General features: G+C 32.1%; 2 protein-coding genes across 2 annotated transcripts; one reads left to right on the top strand and one right to left on the bottom strand.

Moving 5' to 3' along the window:
- The first annotated feature begins 655 nt into the window (after positions 1 to 655).
- LOC125066677 (cytochrome c oxidase assembly protein COX15 homolog) lies at positions 656 to 7,043 on the top strand. The gene is made up of 8 exons (XM_047674888.1): positions 656 to 922; positions 1,116 to 1,282; positions 1,677 to 1,809; positions 3,410 to 3,542; positions 4,046 to 4,232; positions 4,971 to 5,232; positions 5,433 to 5,701; positions 6,753 to 7,043. The coding sequence occupies exons 2-8, from the start codon at positions 1,121 to 1,123 to the stop codon at positions 6,891 to 6,893; spliced, it is 1,287 nt and encodes a 428-aa protein (XP_047530844.1). The 5' UTR covers positions 656 to 922; positions 1,116 to 1,120; the 3' UTR covers positions 6,894 to 7,043.
- Positions 7,044 to 11,534: 4,491 nt separating this feature from the next.
- On the bottom strand, positions 11,535 to 17,923 carry LOC125066680 (ubiquitin domain-containing protein 2). The gene is made up of 5 exons (XM_047674892.1): positions 17,758 to 17,923; positions 17,408 to 17,688; positions 15,966 to 16,163; positions 14,991 to 15,150; positions 11,535 to 14,452 (listed from the first exon to the last, which is right to left on the bottom strand). The coding sequence occupies exons 1-4, from the start codon at positions 17,837 to 17,839 to the stop codon at positions 15,001 to 15,003; spliced, it is 711 nt and encodes a 236-aa protein (XP_047530848.1). The 5' UTR covers positions 17,840 to 17,923; the 3' UTR covers positions 11,535 to 14,452; positions 14,991 to 15,000.
- Between the last annotated feature and the right edge of the window lie 963 nt (positions 17,924 to 18,886).

The raw sequence follows: 18,886 nt of genomic DNA, 5'->3' as shown, positions 1-18,886 counted from the left end.
ATAAAATCCCTCGTCACACTTTTATTGATGTTTTTTGAGTTCTATATAGGTGTTAAAACTCAGGACACTATTACTCATAGTGCAGTTTTTTTTTTCAGTTCTCCCAACTCTACCAACTTTTCGGTAGATCTAAAAATGTACCTACTTTTAAAGTTTCTGTATTTGTACCGAAGTTCTACCTTGACGCGTTATGAAAAAATGTGAAAACTACAAGGAGAAGTTATTCGCTAAGCTGCCAAGTCAAGTCACAAGAAATGGACAACCTCACCTCACCTTACACTTATTTGCAATGTCTACTTTATTAAAAATTTGAATTGTAAACAGTTTCTAATTTATGAGTGACTGTTATAGTAGTTTTTTAATTAATACAACACAACAGTAGAATCAATATAATAGTAGATATCTAAAACAATATAATAAAATTAATGATAAATGCAATATAAAGTTAAAATTTTTATTATTTCAATTCATTTCTTACAACAAATATAACTAAATATCAATTTCGAATTTTAGTTTAATGGCTTTTAATAATTTTGTGTTTATTTTATTATTATTCTATTTTAATAATAAACGTAACGAGACTAATGACATTGACAATTAATGACATTTAACTTTAGCGGAATTCCAACTATTCCCGATTCCGTATTCCGTAATCCGAAAGCGTGTCGCGTGCTATTGGTGCGGACGAAGTCAACATCTGACATTACAGTTGCATCAAGTTGCACAAAAAAAGCAAGAGATAAGAATACTTTAAAAATTTTGCAATATTAAAAATATTTTAATTAACTTTTATTTGGGTGCAAACTTTTAAGAAAAATACTTTTTTTTTATTTGTGAGTGTACTGAAATTAGTACCTATATGGTACGGTTCAACGTTAAATACTTTTACAATCATTTCTGTGAACACCGACAATAATACAAGGTACGTTGAATTATTTATTTAATCGATAAAAATATTGATTATTTATGATACTTATATGTGATAATAATATCAATCCTTATCGGTTATGTTCTGCCAACATTAACTTAACTATAGTGATAAATTAAGCACTTGACTACAAAATATTATTGTAACCTATTTTTTAATTTATAAATATAAAAAATTACTATTCCAGTGACAATGTGGATAACACAAGGATGTCGTTGTATTCAGTCATTGAAAGTGGCTCCAAGTAAGCTGCTGGGATCAAACACAAGTATACACAGCCATTTGGCCTCAAGGAAGTTAATTACATCAGCTAGAACCATAAAAAATAATACAGGATTTAATAAAGGTTTTACTGTAAGTATATGCTTTACCTGAATATATGATTCTATAATTAGACACTGTTGTACTGACATTTTTTAGCACACAGATTCACTCATAAGAGTTATTTATATAAAAGAAAAGCATTTTTATAATAAAGAGCATTCATGAATAAATACACCAATTATATACAATGTTTAAGATTTATTAATAAACCTGATAATTTTTACTTTGATAGGAAATGACATTTTTCTGGCACAATTGCCAGTGTGTGTGTGATGTGTGTGGCCAAACAGAATGCATGTATATATGCCCAATGTAACACATGTTGCTACCTTGAACAAATTCTATGTAAAGTTTTACAAGTAAATACTGAAGTTATAAACTTTGAATAATGAATCAACCTTATTGAAATTAACTTTATTTTCAGCTACGGGACTTGATCAAATCAAATGGCATTATTGCAAGATTCTGCTCTACATCACCTAAGCCAAAACAGAGCAAGGCAGTTGGGTACTGGCTTCTTGGCTGCAGTGGAATGGTGTTTACGGCTGTAGTGCTAGGTATGGTTGCAGGATACTTGACGCTACTATTTTCCATCTATTATATAATTAATATTATTGTCAGTACTACTAATGGCAGCAAATAGGTATATTAAATCTTTATTTTCATGTTATCATTTTTATAGATGTCTATAAGCATCTATGATTAATTTGCAAATGTCTTGGGATGTAGACGAGAGGGGTAATAGTTTATATGCTATGGGAATGTATTGTTTTTTTTTATGATATATTGTTGGTTTATTATATTGCACAATGTACATTTATCCTCCATATGTCCTAGACTTGTAATTTGGTCTTTTGATAGCGATAGTTAATTTATACCATTTAGGTAGGTCTTCTGTCTAGTCTTTATAGTTAATGATCTTATTATACCAAAACTGTTACAATTGGTTACATTATTTTAAAATAATATTATATGTGAAGAAAAAGTATATTATGATCTTTGCTTTAAGATTCTTAAAATCTGTATAAACTATATCGTTCTTAGTTTAATAAGCGAAGATATTAAAAAATATTTATATTGTTTGTTAATCTTTTCTTTTAACTACATTAAGTTAATGAACAATAAAAAATAATAAGCTTTAATTCAGAACTAGTTTAAAATTCACAAATATTTTATTGTTCCTTGAATTTATGACAGTGATTAAATTTAATTAAATATATAACACACTGTATATATATTATGTTAGAAATAATACTAATTTGGGCATAGTTGTTAAAATTAAAATATTGTAATAAAAGTATTTAATACGATTAATATTTTTCTTTTGATTTAACAATCCGATATTGCTTATATTTAATCATTCTTTATGCTCTATATTTTACGTCTTACATTTTTTCAGATAACGGTCTCACATACACATAGGGGCCATTCATTAATTACGTAAGGATGATTTTGTCGATTTTTGACATATACGCCTCCCAAACCCCCTTCCTCTACCTCCATGTAAAGGTAGATAAAATCTCGAACCCTCTTGTTACTTAAGAATTTTACCTGTTTTACTAACACATTATAATTTTAAAGGTGCAATAATCAGAAAAAAGTGTACATTAGAAAAAGAATTATATTCTGCATCCAAAATGGAACTACATTTCTGATATTAAATTTCGATTTTCAAAATATTACGTAACAATCCTCATTTATTAATCCCCATTTTCTCCTCGGAACCCTTGCATAATTAATTAATGGTCTCGTAGCGCATTCTACAACAATGTTCATTGAATTATATATCACAAAAAAACCCATTTATATAAATATTAGGATGGTCATGCTAAAAAAGACATAAACGGGGATGATACACTTACATTAAAATTATTTTTCAAATTGGACTGGTAGTTTTAAATTTTTAAAAAAGTTAAAGGTATAAATCTGTCAGTCTTCTAGAATTTTATTAAAGTAATAAACACAATAAGAGCATTGCATTGCATCACAATGCATCCTTGATTTAGCTAGTAAAAATTGCAAATAATATTTGCACACATGTTTCAATTATTAAAATATATACATATTGCATGTTTAAAAAAATGTCTATCAACTATCAAACTACTGTGTGAATATAAGATTTTGTTAATAGCAATAAAAAATTGTCTGTTCTATAAGGTGGAGTGACACGTTTAACTGAGTCCGGTCTTTCAATGGTGACATGGAAGCTACTAGGAGAAAAGCTTCCTAGAAGTGAAGAAGAATGGCAGACAGAATTTGAGACATATAAGCAATACCCTGAATACAAATAGTAAGTATATACTTATTTTAATCAATTGTATTATACTTTATGTGGTGACGCCATTGTGGTACTGATTTTGATCTAATATTTGAAAACAAATGGAAACTAACCATTCCCCTGCCATATTTAATAAGTTTACCTTCAAGTATACTGAAGTGTTTGTACAAGAAACTGGAGAAGAATGATATATAAGTCTAAATAAATACATTAGGAAAGTTATGTTTTGCAAGAAAAGGCTGCTCACTTATATATACTGCAACAAGTATGACTTTAAACTCTTAATTGGAGCCTACCATGGCATCTAAGATATAATATATCTTATCTGAGAATACACTGGCCCACTCAATCTATATTATTTATGACGGCAATATTATTTGTGACAACAACAACAATTTCTTGATTGTAAAGAAATTAATATCTATTACCATCATACTCAGGGCCCGGGCCCGCTCGAAGCCCAACCAGCGTGTATGTACATTTCGTGTCTTCTAATATTATCCTCCGTTTCCCAGCAAAAACATGAACATTACCCTCTCGGAGTTCAAGTGGATCTGGTACATGGAGTACGCGCACCGCACGTGGGGCCGCGCCATCGGCGCCGCGGTGTTCCTGCCCGCCGCGTGGTTCTGGGCGCGCGGGTACCTGGACCGCGCCATGAAGGTCCGCGTCGGGGCCTACTGCGTGCTCGTGGCCGCGCAAGTGAGTGTGTACTGCGGTATGTCTCGGTAGTGCAGTGTTATAGTTAGTTATCAGTAGAGTATTATTGTGCTATTCGAACTTAAAAACTATGCAATTTACCAAAAAAGTATTGCACACAAATTTACTCTAAATTTTTTTGCAACTACTGTGAGTGGAAAAATTAAATGATTAGATAGTTATGTTAGTCAGACAATAGGTTGCTTCTACTAAATTATATGGAAAAACATTTAAGAAAAAACTATATTCTATATACCGAAATGGATTGCATGATTTTTTAACGTCTGAAAAATAAATTGAAAAATTGTAACAATTTGCAATACTGATATTGATAAAAGCAAAGTTAAAAATGATTTAGCTATTTTTGAATTTTTCGTCTATATTTTCGGCAATTGTAAAACAACCACTTATAAAAGTCCATCATCCGATGTGTCAGTATGATTTCATACCAGTTTCTGTCTTATTGTTACTCATTTGAACACATGGCTTGCCCTTAAAATCCTCTCAATCTTCCAAGTTTATCATGCTTAGAAAGAGGCACAATTTTCATCCCTTTTATATTTTTACACTATATTAGCTATGCTTTATAAGGCCAATAAGTGATAGCGTGCTGATAAGATAATGTTCCTAAAATTATTAAAATGGTTTTATAGTAAATTAAATGTGAAGGCGTAAATTTTACAAATACAATGACAGTGCAATATAATTCGACCAATTTGAAAAACATAACTTTCCATTCAGGGGCTAATGGGCTGGTACATGGTTAAATCCGGTCTTGAAGACAGATTCCAAGGCCCATCAGATGTTCCTAGAGTGTCCCAATATCGTCTGGCCGCTCATCTCAGCTTGGCCTTCATTCTGTACTCTGGCCTCGTCGCCGGATCCCTGAGAATGCTTCGTCCATTCCCTTCGGGCTACACGATTAAGAGAATCAAGGAGTTGAAGAGTCTCACTGCGCTCGCGCACACAGTCAAAGCCATGGTGTTCTTCACTGCCGTTTCGGGTAAGTAGGCTTAGCAGACCTACCTAGCAAGTTGAAAGTTGGGCACAATATACTAGTTCCATATTATAATTAGATATTATGATATTTTACATAAATATCGTGAAAATTAAATATTCTTGGATTATTTTACTATGATGCCTCCGAGTAAAAGTATCGCGGTTCATTTGTCGCCCGTACATTTGACATTTCCTCGTCGTCAGGCGCGTTCGTGGCCGGGCTCGACGCGGGGCTCGTGTACAACTCGTTCCCGAAGATGGGCGACGAGTGGATCCCGAGCGACATCCTGTCGTTCAGCCCGCGCGCGCGCAACGTGACGGAGAACCCCACGACGGTGCAGTTCGACCACCGCGTGCTCGGCACGGGCACGCTGCTGGCGGCCAGCGCCGCGGGGCTGCTCGCCGCGCGCCGCCCGCTGTCGCCCGCCGCGCGCCGCGTCGCGCTCGCCGTCGCCGCCGCCGCCTGGCTGCAGGTCGCCGCCCGAATCTGTACTCTATTCCCATAGGAGAAAGACTCAAATAAACAAACCTTCGATTTATAAATATATATACATCATAAGATTTGCCAGTAACTCTGTGTATTGTGCACTTGATTGAGGATGTCCTGATCGATATCGGGCCCGACGGCCAATCTTAAGTCAGACCAGCCAAATGGGTAGGTCATATTATATTGCACAAGTATGTACCCAAACACATGTGCACTCTATGACCTCGCTCTCATAATCTGATGGAACGGTAAATCTGAGACGAAATGAGTTCAGACGCAGGACCGACTGCTTGACGTGCTGTCCGAAGAATTGGATTTCGAAGTTTACAACAGTTCCAACCTCCAGATTCTTTGACAAAATACATTTTTTTGACAGAAAACTCACAAACTTTTTATGGACTCGATGTGGGATTTAAACCCAGAACCTCAGGATCTTTTGTTTTTATATCTAGCCGCTTTAACAAAACGAGACAGTCACACTTGATTGTTATATCTTCTATCTTCTATTTATAATTATTTTATCAAACTTAACTACTCATATACATATAGGCAAAAACTGTCATTCCAATATCATCTGGCACTTTGATAAGTAACTTTTCTGGAGTTTTAATGCTAGTATTTTGTAAAACTAGACACTACATATTAACGATAGCGATTGTAATTTATTGTTTTCCCATAAAAACACCATATATTTATAATTGTTAACTTTGAATGAGTGTCGGTCGTATATACACCATTGTTGTTTTCATCAATGTGACGTCACCAAAATGACTGACAGCGTTTTTGCGGGAATAAAAAAGGCTTAAAATTTAATTTAATTTTATGGCAAGAAAACGTGTATATTTTACCGAAATATATATTTATTGGCTATTTTTAGGAAAATCAACATTTTTAAGTACTTTTTCAAACATAGTAGACTACCCTATTGTGAAAACTACACCTTGTGCAATTACGATTTTATGCATAGGAAATAAACTCGTCTTGCTTGGAATGATGTGGTCGGACTCAACTATGTACTAATGCATGTCGTCCCGCAGGTGGGCCTGGGTATCACGACGCTGCTGACGTACGTGCCGACGCCGGTGGCCGCCAGCCACCAGGCGGGCTCGCTGGTGCTGCTGACGCTGGCCGTGTGGCTCACGCACGAGATCAAGCTGCTCAAGTACATCCCCAAGTGAGGAGGCACGTTGCGCACGTGGTCAATGCGTTCAGTCGAACTGAAGTACTGTGATTATATCAATACGTGTAAATATCGTTGAAGTTCGGAGAACAGTATTGCAGATTGTAATTTATTTATTCTAAGTAATAAATGTAGTTTATTGTTTTGTTATTTTTGTTTTATTAAAAATGTCCTTACTTATTGCATATATTGTACCTTATTTTTATATGTAATTTTACATACGTAACCTATTTTTTTGTGTTTATAAGTTTTTAAACCGGTGGTATGCAAATGCTATTTGTACATATTTTGTTGACATATACGGTCGGTAATACGTTAACTTATTAACTCTTTCGTGACGTTAAGTAGTGTAAATTCCTAGTATATATAATATCAACATAATTATGACATCCGTAGTGTGTGCACGTATAAATATCCGTTTGTTCATTAATCTTTGCTTTATTAATTAAAATAGATAAACATTATATTTATCTGTTTGTTTATCGTACTCAGGCCAATTATCTAATATTTGATTTATTATCACACTATGTATGTACTTAAGTTTATAAGTTTTCCTAAAATATTTACTCTATAAGTAATTATTATAACAGTTATTCAGCATAACGTACGCTTACACTTTGACGTACTTTCAAATTAATTAAACTAATCAAAGGCAATGAGATTTAGATATTGGATATCATTTTAGTAAATTAATCCGTTAAGAGTCAACTATCTAAATTTCATAATAATAACATCAGAAAAAACAATATTAAATATTACTATTCAGAATAAAATTAAATGATTATTCTGTTAAATGGCTCAGTCTACTGAACACAAATTTAAAACATTTAATAATAATTATGTCCCTTGAAAAAAACCCTTTTTAATATAATAAAGCAATGTAGTTCCCTTATTTTGCAATGTATGAGCATGAGCAATCTGCTCGAATCACTTTAGAAAAACAAGAGTAAAATTTTGACTGCCTACGGTATCTATGAATGACTTTAATGTTCAAACAAACTAAGGATACAGTCTCAAAGTAAATACCAACATTTTAATAATTCTTTATAGGCAACGCCGCTCCGCTGATGACTTGAAAATATGATCAATTGGTACAATTCTTGACAGGTTCCTCACAGTATCATTACAAACAACAAAAGGTAAAAATAAAACATCACGTAAAGTTATTCACAAAGTGGTTTTTATTTGAAAATTTAAAATGCTAATATTGCTTACACACTCTACAGTTGTTTATTTACAAAACGCAGTCGCATTCCGATCACTTCCGTCACACCGAACAAACGTAATAACATAAATTAGTAGTAGTATAGAACATGTTCGATACATAATATGGGTATTCAAACATTTCTAAATTCCAATACGGTGTGACAGAAATGGTAATAATTTAAATTAAACATGAGGTCCGAATTCGTCAAGAGATGGCGCTACTTTAATTAATAAGGCCGTAACTTGTGTTGTATAAATGAAGCGGGTCTCGACCCTTCTATTACAGATAATTACTTTATAAAATAATATTATGATATGCCGAAAAAAATTCAATTTATTGTCCGTTAATCACACGAATCATATAAAATGTATCATCTAATGTCTAAATAGCGCCATCTTTTGTCCAAATTCGATCACGATTGGCGAATAAAATGAAACAAGTTAATTTCAATCCAAAATATACAACATGGTTACGATAAACGTGAATTTGTTATTTAATTAATTATATAATATATCATATAATACGTATCTATCTACAGACTTATAAAATACAGGCATCCGATCAATTATCTTAAAGTTTAACAAATATCAAAAGAAAACGCATTCTTTACTAAATGCAACGAACAGTAGAAGTCTAAAGATCCAACAATATATATTTTTCATATATGTTGTCCAAACTGCAATCAATTTTACAATTTTTCTAGCAAACGCCCTCATTTAACGTTGAAAATTAAATATTTTACGATAATACATATTATGTTATATATATTGGTACGTAAGTTTTGGCTGTATAGGTTGATTTAAAAATTAAAAAAATATATATTTTCAAATTCTGTTGCTCTTCAATTGAGTGAAGATAAAAATAAAAAAGAGCGCAACATAATGGTTTTTTAATGAAAGTAATTTAATAAAATAAAAAAATAAAAAACAACATAATATATATAATAACTCCATACCACGAACAGTGCGTTACAACCTTTAGTAGATCATAACTAATGATAACGATTATTGCAAATAAAAATATGTGATCATTCCAATCAGTGGCTAAAGTTATTTTTTTTTTTTTAATTATAATATTATATACACCTATAAATACTGAGATTTAGATATCGAGCACAATTAAGTATATTATTGATATTAAGGCTCGTTTACAGGGAAATATAGAAAATTTTGGATTGTACCCGTATTTGTTATTCACAACGTCAGTATGATTACAAATAATATGTCAAAACAGGTTGCAATATGTACCAGTCGAGAAATATATATATAATATATTAATATTAAATTGAGCGCGAATAGAACTAGATTTTTTTTAATTTTCTTGCATATTTTCAAATACTTAAAGTATAATGTAAACAAGGGACGTTGGAGTTGCTGTTTATCTATTGCGGGCACCGAGTAAATTGGTGGTAGAGGTGTCGCTTCTACATTTTTAAGGCGATACAAATTTCATATTGCATTAATTAAATAAATCGAATTACTAACGATTCAAGCAGACAATTTTTTTTTTAATTTCAAACGACACAACTTTAAGCTGGCGACTGACCTGAAATGAACGCAATCACAGATGTTCCAATGTTCGTTCGTGCTTTGTACAGCAAACCGAGCCAAATGCGGCGAACACGAGATTTTTCTTCGGATTCTGATCCCTTCCTTCAGGAGTCTTTCATGCTGCCACACGCGTAGTGCTTCGAATTTATATTTAATATCTAAATTACCATCAATTCAAACGTAAATGTACCACGACTGAACACTGCGTTCGTAAAGAGAACGTTACAGTTTTGGTAGCAGTATATATCAGTCGCCAGCTTTAAATTTGTAACTTGTTAGGCACATTAATTTGCGATTTATTTTCGCTCGATGCGCTCACCTATATTGATTACCGAACGAAACTGTTAAAATCATCAGCCTATATAACTTCTAGACTCACTGCCCAAATTATATTTAAACTTGGAACAGGACGCCGGTTTCGAACCTCCTGGAACGCCATTGTAATCCAGCTTTGCGCTTGGTGTACTTAGAAAGAGAAAACATTGCTATAAAACTTTATGAAAATATCAATTAATTTAATTATTTGATTAATTTGAATATTGAAATAACATTTGCTATGGAACAGAATAATAATACTTAAAATATATATAACATTTCTGGATATGGGCAGCAAGTCTTTAAAGCTATAGAGACACTTTTGTCATATTAAATGATAAGAAAAACATTCCCTTATTAGCATCAATCAGATGAAGTAAGATATATATATAACCGTGTGATGTGACGTACACAAATTCAAACCTAAGTTAGAAAAAAAACCCTCGATACGTAGTACATACAACCTAATATATCACTTACAAAAAATTTAAATGCTTTTAAAACTCACAACGTATAATTTAAAACTTATGTAGTTTTATAATATTACAAAAATAATTAAAATAACATTAGATATCTATCAAGCCAAATATAATAATTTTTCGTGATAACAAATAATAAAACGTCGTTGTTGCCAAGATGTATTTTTTTTTACAATTAAATGGCGATGAAACTTAAGACAGATGAATAATTATATAAAAAGTTTTTTTACAGATCTTCAATTTTTGCTTTATTAAATATACTATAAGAATTAAAATATAGTTTTTTTTTTAATACACTGAAAAAAATTATATTTATTATAATTTAATAATTCATGTATACAAACATAAATAAGTTATATTTATGTATAACATAGGTAATGAGAGAAATTAACCTCTTAGCACCATACAGTAATTCCTAAGTCTTGAAAGGAAATGCATTTTTTCGAAATAACTTACATAAAATATAAATAATTTAATAAATCTATGTAATTACATAGATATGTTCCAGAGAATTATTCTAAACCAATACGAAGAGACAGAAAATTATTAAAATTTACCCAGACATTGTATTATAATTTGTCTATTTTTGATATTAATGAATATAATCTTTTGTTATCTATGGTAACCAAGTGTTGTTTATAAATATATTACAGATTATTTATTAATTAAGCCTCTTTTTTATGTTAACACAGATATATATTTTCTAAGCTAGCCTGTTAGCACTAAGTATTTTAAATTATAATAATCTTACATTTATAATCTAAACTTTACAAAAGTGATATCATTGTATATAGAAAATAATAATGGCCTTTTTAGTACATAATATTTATATATAAATGATTATTATTTTTTTTATTTTATTGTAGTATTTTAAATATGTGATATTTTAAGTTTGCAACGTCAAACTTTATTTCTATTTAAAATTGGAACCTAGATAATATAATTTGAGATTATTAACAATTAATAAAGCGCGTTATACTTTCAGTGTTAGAATGAATTCACATATTTAAATTAAATATTAAAAGGCACAAGACAAATTTTATTATATACCTTTGAAATATAGAACCGCTTATATTTAGAAGTTTCAATTCAAAATAATATATCTATTTAACGATATAGTTTCGTTGATGATATGCTATTTTTGAACGTGATAACTGGCATAATTTTAAATAATCATAAAGCTATCACACGTCTTGAAGTAACATCAGTCATACTAAATCAGTTTACAGCAATCATATTTAAGAAATAAAATTTTATTAAAATTTACACATATTACTGGTATAAGTATAAACTAAAGAATGGTAATATATAATATGTGTACCTAACATTTACTAGATAAGGAATAACGAACTCGCTTTTTTATTTCATAGGATAATTTCTTTGGATGCGATGGCAGTAAAATCACAAGGTCGAATTTGAGCGCGATATATATTTGTCAAACGTCCTGAAAGTTACACGCGTTACAATTTTTTAATTGTATAGCCTTCCTAGTACGGTCTCCTTAGTATAAAATCAGCGCAATCACGCATCAGTCAATTCCAACAGCACAGATAGACAAGTAACAATTTTTTTTTCAGACTCGTCAAGTTTAGTATAATTTTATATTATTTAAGCTAACAAGCCAAATTCACTGGACAGAATTTCATGAAACTTGGTATCTATGATATAAATAAAACAATCTTCAGGTACCTCAAAAAACTGAATGATTTATAATGAAGCTATTAACCAAATAAGAATAATGTAATAATCAATTTGTTTTTATATTTATGGTAACATATTATGTTTTTGATATAGTTTTTAGAAATATAAAATGGCCTTTTGGAACTTATAAATTTATAATACACAATCTGATACTTTCATAAATAATAAAAGATACTTATTCAATTACAAATATGGCAGTGAGTTATAACAGTTTTGAACACATAAGAAGTTAAGAAAATTAAGTATTAAAAGTTATTGGTGTTCAAAATCAAGATATTGAAATAACTCATCTATATTTTTATGGTACACTCGATAGTCTATTTTTATTAATTAATGTTCAATATAGCAACAATTTTAAGGTAATTTTAAAATTTATGTTCATGTTTACATGACTTTAGTCACGGACGACCGAAGCTTATCGACAATACAAGCCATATGATTATAGAACTAATATTGACATATTTAAAACAATAATTATAGGTCTCTCTCGCTAATATTGTTCGAAAAAATCATTCGCGACTCGACGATGATATCAACCAATGAGGTCGTTTTATATTTGACGCATGATTGTTGAACTTCCCAATTGGTGGATGAGATCTTGCTCTTTAAAATATTGTATTATTTTATTATTTATAAAAGTGCATGCGAAATAATAATGTATGATAATACATTTAATCTGAAAATCGTTCGATCCAAAATAAAGCATAAATGTCTAATGTCACTTCTTAATCAAAATACGAAATTAGTTATGTCAAAACAGATTCTACGCAGACCCACTCCGATATCAACATTGGTACTTTCACTTCGTACAAAAATACTACATTTTTCGCACTTTTTTAGTTTAATTACCTTTTGGATCTATAATGTCAATGATACACAAACATTCCTTGATAATGTTGAAGTTGAAAAATATATCATAAATATTGTTTCAATAAATACAATTTATTATAAAGGAGAGACTCGTTTAAAATAAATTCCAATCAATTAGTTATTGGACAACATAAACGTTTACCACAAACATGGCGGTGACACATAGAACGTGCAACTAAACAAATAATATTTTTCATGAGAACGTGCGCCCTTTGCATATTTTTAAATTCATCAACCTATGCACTTGTAAATACGATTATTTGATATATTTGATAGTATTTTTCATGGTAATCTTCCTAATTTTTTTTTCAGATTTTAAATTACTCGTTTAGGAATTTAAAATAATTAGATATTATAATTTGAACAAAAAACCTCGGTTTCGTTTCGATTTAATTAGACAAGCGTTTCTTATTTATATTTATACTCAGTTGAAATAAGTCCATTTGCAATAGGCCTCGAATAGGGATAAGTAGAAAATACATGAATTAAATGTTTTATCTTTGCTTCATGCACGCGTGCGCATGTTACGAAAGCGTACATAGTTTTTATCAAATACCCTTATTTTTAGCTTCACTATATTTACAGTTCGGCGACAGTAATAGCTCTACAAACACTACAAATACGATTTAGGTCCTTTATTTACTTTAGTACCCTAAGTATGAAACATATTTCTGATATCATTTTAGTTTTTTTCACATTATTAATTTCATTTTTAAATTCCATCGTATGTCTTGTACAGGTACCTTGAGACGAACAATTTAAATCGCTAGAAATATTCTCGCTATGAATCTATTATTTAAAGTACTTAGTAAAAAAAAAGTTTTTTTTTTAATTGTACTGGTAACATTATATTAACTCGTATCCCGATTTGATAGATTTTAGACGTGATAAATTCTAATAAACGTACTTATACAATAATTATTCGTTTTATTGTTTGTTTAAGCTTTGAAGTAGAAAAAAAATTAACATATAAAACGAGAGACGATATTTAAATAATCACTAATTACTTTTATATACAATTTCAGAAGAAAATGCAATTTGTATAGCTATGTTTAGCGAAACGAGGCAGTGGCGTACGGACGGACATGATCAAATTATATATATAAGTATATAAATTATATATTTATAATTTCCACTTTTACTGCATCTTAGTAATTTGTCTTATATAGCACAAAAAATTAGATTATATGTCTTATTGATACTTGAATATAACTGTTTAAGGGAAACCGGCAAATGTTAAATGTTTGAAAACAAAAGCGTTTAAGTCCAGCGATTTAAATTTTCGTAAAGGATAAATTATGATTTCTACATATTCCGTTAAAGATCCTTCTCATAGTGACTACGGTTAGGGAACATTTAGAATATCAGAGCCAGTCTCGGCTGTGTCGGTCGTGACCACGGTTACGTCACTGAGTTACTTCCTGGATTGATATTTCTGAAAATAAACATAGTTCTATTGGAATATGAATACAATTTATATTCCTACTTTATAGAATTAAAACGTAAAGATAAATGTTAGTTTAAGAATGTGTAAAACGTAAATCAAGTGTATATGTACATTGTTCATGTGTGCATTTTTTGTCATATCAATATGTGGACTGGCAAATGACTACCGAATTTCTTGCCGGTTCTTCTCGGCAGAATCTACATTCCGAACCGGTGGTAGCTTCACTTAATATAGTTTGTTAAATGACGATTCAAAAGTGCTTGTAAAAGCTTACTCGAATAAAGTATATTTTGATTATGATTTTTTGAAATGAGCCACCTGACAGTAGGTGGTCACAACGGCCCATAGACAAAGGTATTGTAAGAAGTATTAATCAACACTCAAATAACCTATTTGGGAGCTAAAATGTAACATCCCGTGTGCCTGTACCTCGGTTCAGTCAACCTTCGTCCTGCTTTTGTTTCACTAATATGCGCGTGTGTGCGTGCGCGTGCGTGTGCGTGCGTGCGTGCGTGTGGCCACTCACCGCCGCGCGACTAGCTGTGCGGCGCGTGCTCGTCGGGCGCCACGATGACCTGCACCACGTATCCGGGCGTCACGCGCGCCTCCTCCACCAGCAGGCGGTCGCCGAGCAGCTTCCCGCCGTAGAACCAGCGCTGCCGCCACGGCTCGATGTTCTCCTGAGCCTGTGAAACCGGGTACTTGTTTAGAGATGTGGAATGATGAATTTCTGCAATAGGTACAGAAATATATGCAACTTAAATATTGATTTAAGTGATGTAGTTACACTGGCAAAGTTTAGTGTAATAGAGTTGTATTATAATTAAATATATATTAATCAAGCACTGTTTGTTGAACATGACATACAAGAGCTATAAGCGAACTGCATGTTTTTCATATCACTACATAATATAAAACAAAGTTGCTTCCCGCTGTCTGTCGTAAAAAACACATTTTTTGAGCTTACATTGAAAGCGCTGGCTGTACCCTACGAAATAGATCAAAGTAATACTACAGTATTGTATGTACGTGTACATTAAAAAGGTCTACAATAAAGTCCGCGATGGTATATGTCTATCTCTTAGGATTAACCAACAATAACCATTTTTTGTCCTTTATTTTTTACGATAAATAATGATGATTTCATTATTTACGAAGCGATTTTAAGCAATACAGCATTAATCGTTATGCAATTAAGTACATTAAATACACTGTGCATTCAATATAGATCAATATGGCTTTTTGCAGCATGTCATTTAAATGAGTATTTTCGAAGATATTACGGTTTTAAAAAGCATGGACTAATGACAAAAAGGCTGTGGACGTTGTATTTAAAGACGTTTCTGTAGTACATTTAGTATCAGCATTACACCCGTGCGTGGTGAGGATAGAAGAGCCGAAATCACTTTAAGGTTTTTACAATAGACGTATTAGATGCGACACCACTAATTAATGTACAAAGCAGAAGCGACACGGGACGTATCAAGGAATGGGGACTCACGTGTAGCTTGGCCTTGCAGTGCGCAATAGTGTGCCTCGAGCAGACGGGCAGGTCGAGGTCGGGGCCGCCGGTGGACAGCCGCAGCCGCAACGCCAGCGCCACGCCGCCCTCCACGGGCTCCGAACACTCAGCCGGCGAGTCGCGCCCGCTCGCCTCCTTCATCATGTTTATAGGAGCCGACAGGCAGTATATCGGAACCTAGAGACGGTCGTCATTTAGTGATTAATTTATCTGTTACTAATTCAAAACACAATATACAACATGATCAACGAACAACAGCGATGTCTATATTTATCACTCTCAGACAAATTGCAGGCTGTTGAACGAGCACTAATTGTGCAACATTGACTTAAAGGGTCAGGATCAGATTGCTAGTTTCACATTGCAGAGTGACCAGTTACAATATTTTAATTCAACATCAATTTCACAAGTGCAACACAGCAAATATAAAACCTTCATTATTACCATTTTAGGCATTTAGCTTTACTGTAATTTCTTTTTTATGAAATAGGTTGTTTGACAAGCAAATGGTTCCTGATGATAAGTGGTCACCATTGCCGATAGACATTGTAAAAATTTTAATCATTCCTTACATCGCCAATGCACCACAAACCTTGGGATCTACAATGTTATGTCATTGTGCCTGTAATTTTACTGGCTCACTGATAATTTTCAAATGGAAACACAACAATACTAAGTATTACTGTTTGCCAGTAGAGTATGTGATCTGTTAGCTATACCTTCCGAACCAGGAAGGTGGGTTAAGCTTCGTCAACACTAGGTGGCCTATTTTCCAGTTTACTTTCCTTCTAAAATGCTGAAAGGTTCTACGGCAAAACAAAATCATAGTTTATTTATTTATATTCTGATTAAAACATTTCTACATAGTTTACTGTGCCGTGAAAAATATTACATACGTAATTTTACTATAGAACAATGTTTACTGCAAGAAATATATTAATAAACAACAAAATGCTTAATTAGTCATTAGGTAATTGTTTGTATAATGCTTATTTAGTAAATAATCTTAAGTGCAAAGTGTGAGTCATATACTAAAAATAATTTATATTTAACTATTTTTTTTTATATATCTAAGTAGTAGTTTGTGCTTATGTTTACATAAATATTATTCTTTAATAATACACTTTTAATGTAGAAACTGTAAATGGTATATAACATATTTACCAAAAATATCGCATATAGCCCAAAAAAACATAAAATATATTTTTTATGTAATTTGAACCGTTTCAATGTAATGTAGATGATTTACTGTATAGATTAAATTATTTGCATTTGGCATAGTTAAAATTTACATCTTGTAGTAGTGATCTTTTCGAAGCACGCAATCAGGCACTTTTTGATGTAAAAAAAATATTATATTATAATATTTTTATTTTTGAACACAAAGTGAGTATTGCAAAACTGCCAACTTGACAATTTACCTGATATCTGGTCCCCCATTCATCATAGCACTCTGTCAGGTAGCCATTTGGCACAGAAACACTAGCACCGTCAAGTATAGCTTGCGCGAGCTGAAAGTCCATGGCTTCAGCGGCAACTGCTGCCGCCCGTAGTGCGTCCCAGATCTCTTTACGACCCTCGAATGCCGGAGCAGTATCCCAAAAATCATCCCTCTTACTCCTCAATTGACCCTCCGTTAACGGCACATCAGATTTCCACCTTATCGTCTCGTGACACAGTGACTGGTTCTTCCGCAATCCGCCTAAAACAAAGACCGCTTTAGTCAGCCCCACTCGCACCTCTCCACGGCGACAGACAGTCGCTGACCTACCCGAATTAGGCCGCGACACCGTTCCCGAAGATTCCTCTATGGGCCCACTCCTGCTTCTAGTTATTCCAATGCAACCGCCCATCGTGATCACATTATACGCTCGCTCATTTATAGGTATTTACAAAAAAATATTAACAAATAACATTTTATCGCCTGTCCGTTCCTGTCAAAAAGATAGCTGTATATGTTTAGATAATGCATCGAATCCATGCAAACGTCATTACTTAATAGTTTGTTAAAAAAAATAAAAAGTAGGTAACTGTTTATTTTCCAATATTTAAAACAATGAATATATAAATTATACCAAAATGTTATTTATATAATGATACTCAATATTTTGAAATAAAGTTTATATTTTCTTATAAAATTAAACTGCAATATTTACAATAACAAAACGTTAAAAATAAAATACTGTCATCTCAAACTTTGATAGTAAAGTTTTCAATATTTAGTCCAATCGAAATAAATGGTAAGCTTGCAATAATTCGGATAGCGCTGAAAATAGGTAGAGTTCATAAGTACACCAGTATAAAAGAAATTTCTAAAGTCTCTACCGTTTCGACTTCCATACCATTACCATTACGTATAATGAACGTCCGATGATGTATACAGGCCGTGCCGTGTCGACTGTATATTTATATTTCGAATGCTTGACATCACGATATCTCCTGAATGGTGATACATAAAAAAAAAGTATGGTTACCATTTTTGTAGATAATTGCATAATCTACAACTTTTGTTATACGTATTTTTGCAATAGCACTTGCCGTTTAATAGAATAAGAGTAATATTCCTTTTCCATTTTGCAATTTCAGCTTTTATTTTGAGCTATATTTTTATGCATCAAAGAGTAATTGAAGATGTCTGTCTTTACCAATGTATTTCCCATGATATAATCTCGGGTTCAGCTACGTTAATAGTAGGGGGTAAATCAAAATGAAATACAGTACATACCTAATATAGATGATACTTTTTAGTATATGTATGTACCTTAAAAGTAACTATTGTGTAATTTGTATAATAAAAAGTATGTACCAGCAATATACTCGTTGGAAATTGAAAGTAATAAGTGATTGGAATTTGGAAATTATAGACACTTAAATAAAAAAAAAAATTACATTTTCGAATT

The sequence above is a fragment of the Vanessa atalanta genome, chromosome 10 (genome assembly GCF_905147765.1).
Source record: "Vanessa atalanta chromosome 10, ilVanAtal1.2, whole genome shotgun sequence".
NCBI classification, from domain to species: Eukaryota; Metazoa; Arthropoda; class Insecta; order Lepidoptera; family Nymphalidae; genus Vanessa; species Vanessa atalanta.
This window is presented reverse-complemented; position numbering and strand designations above follow the sequence as displayed.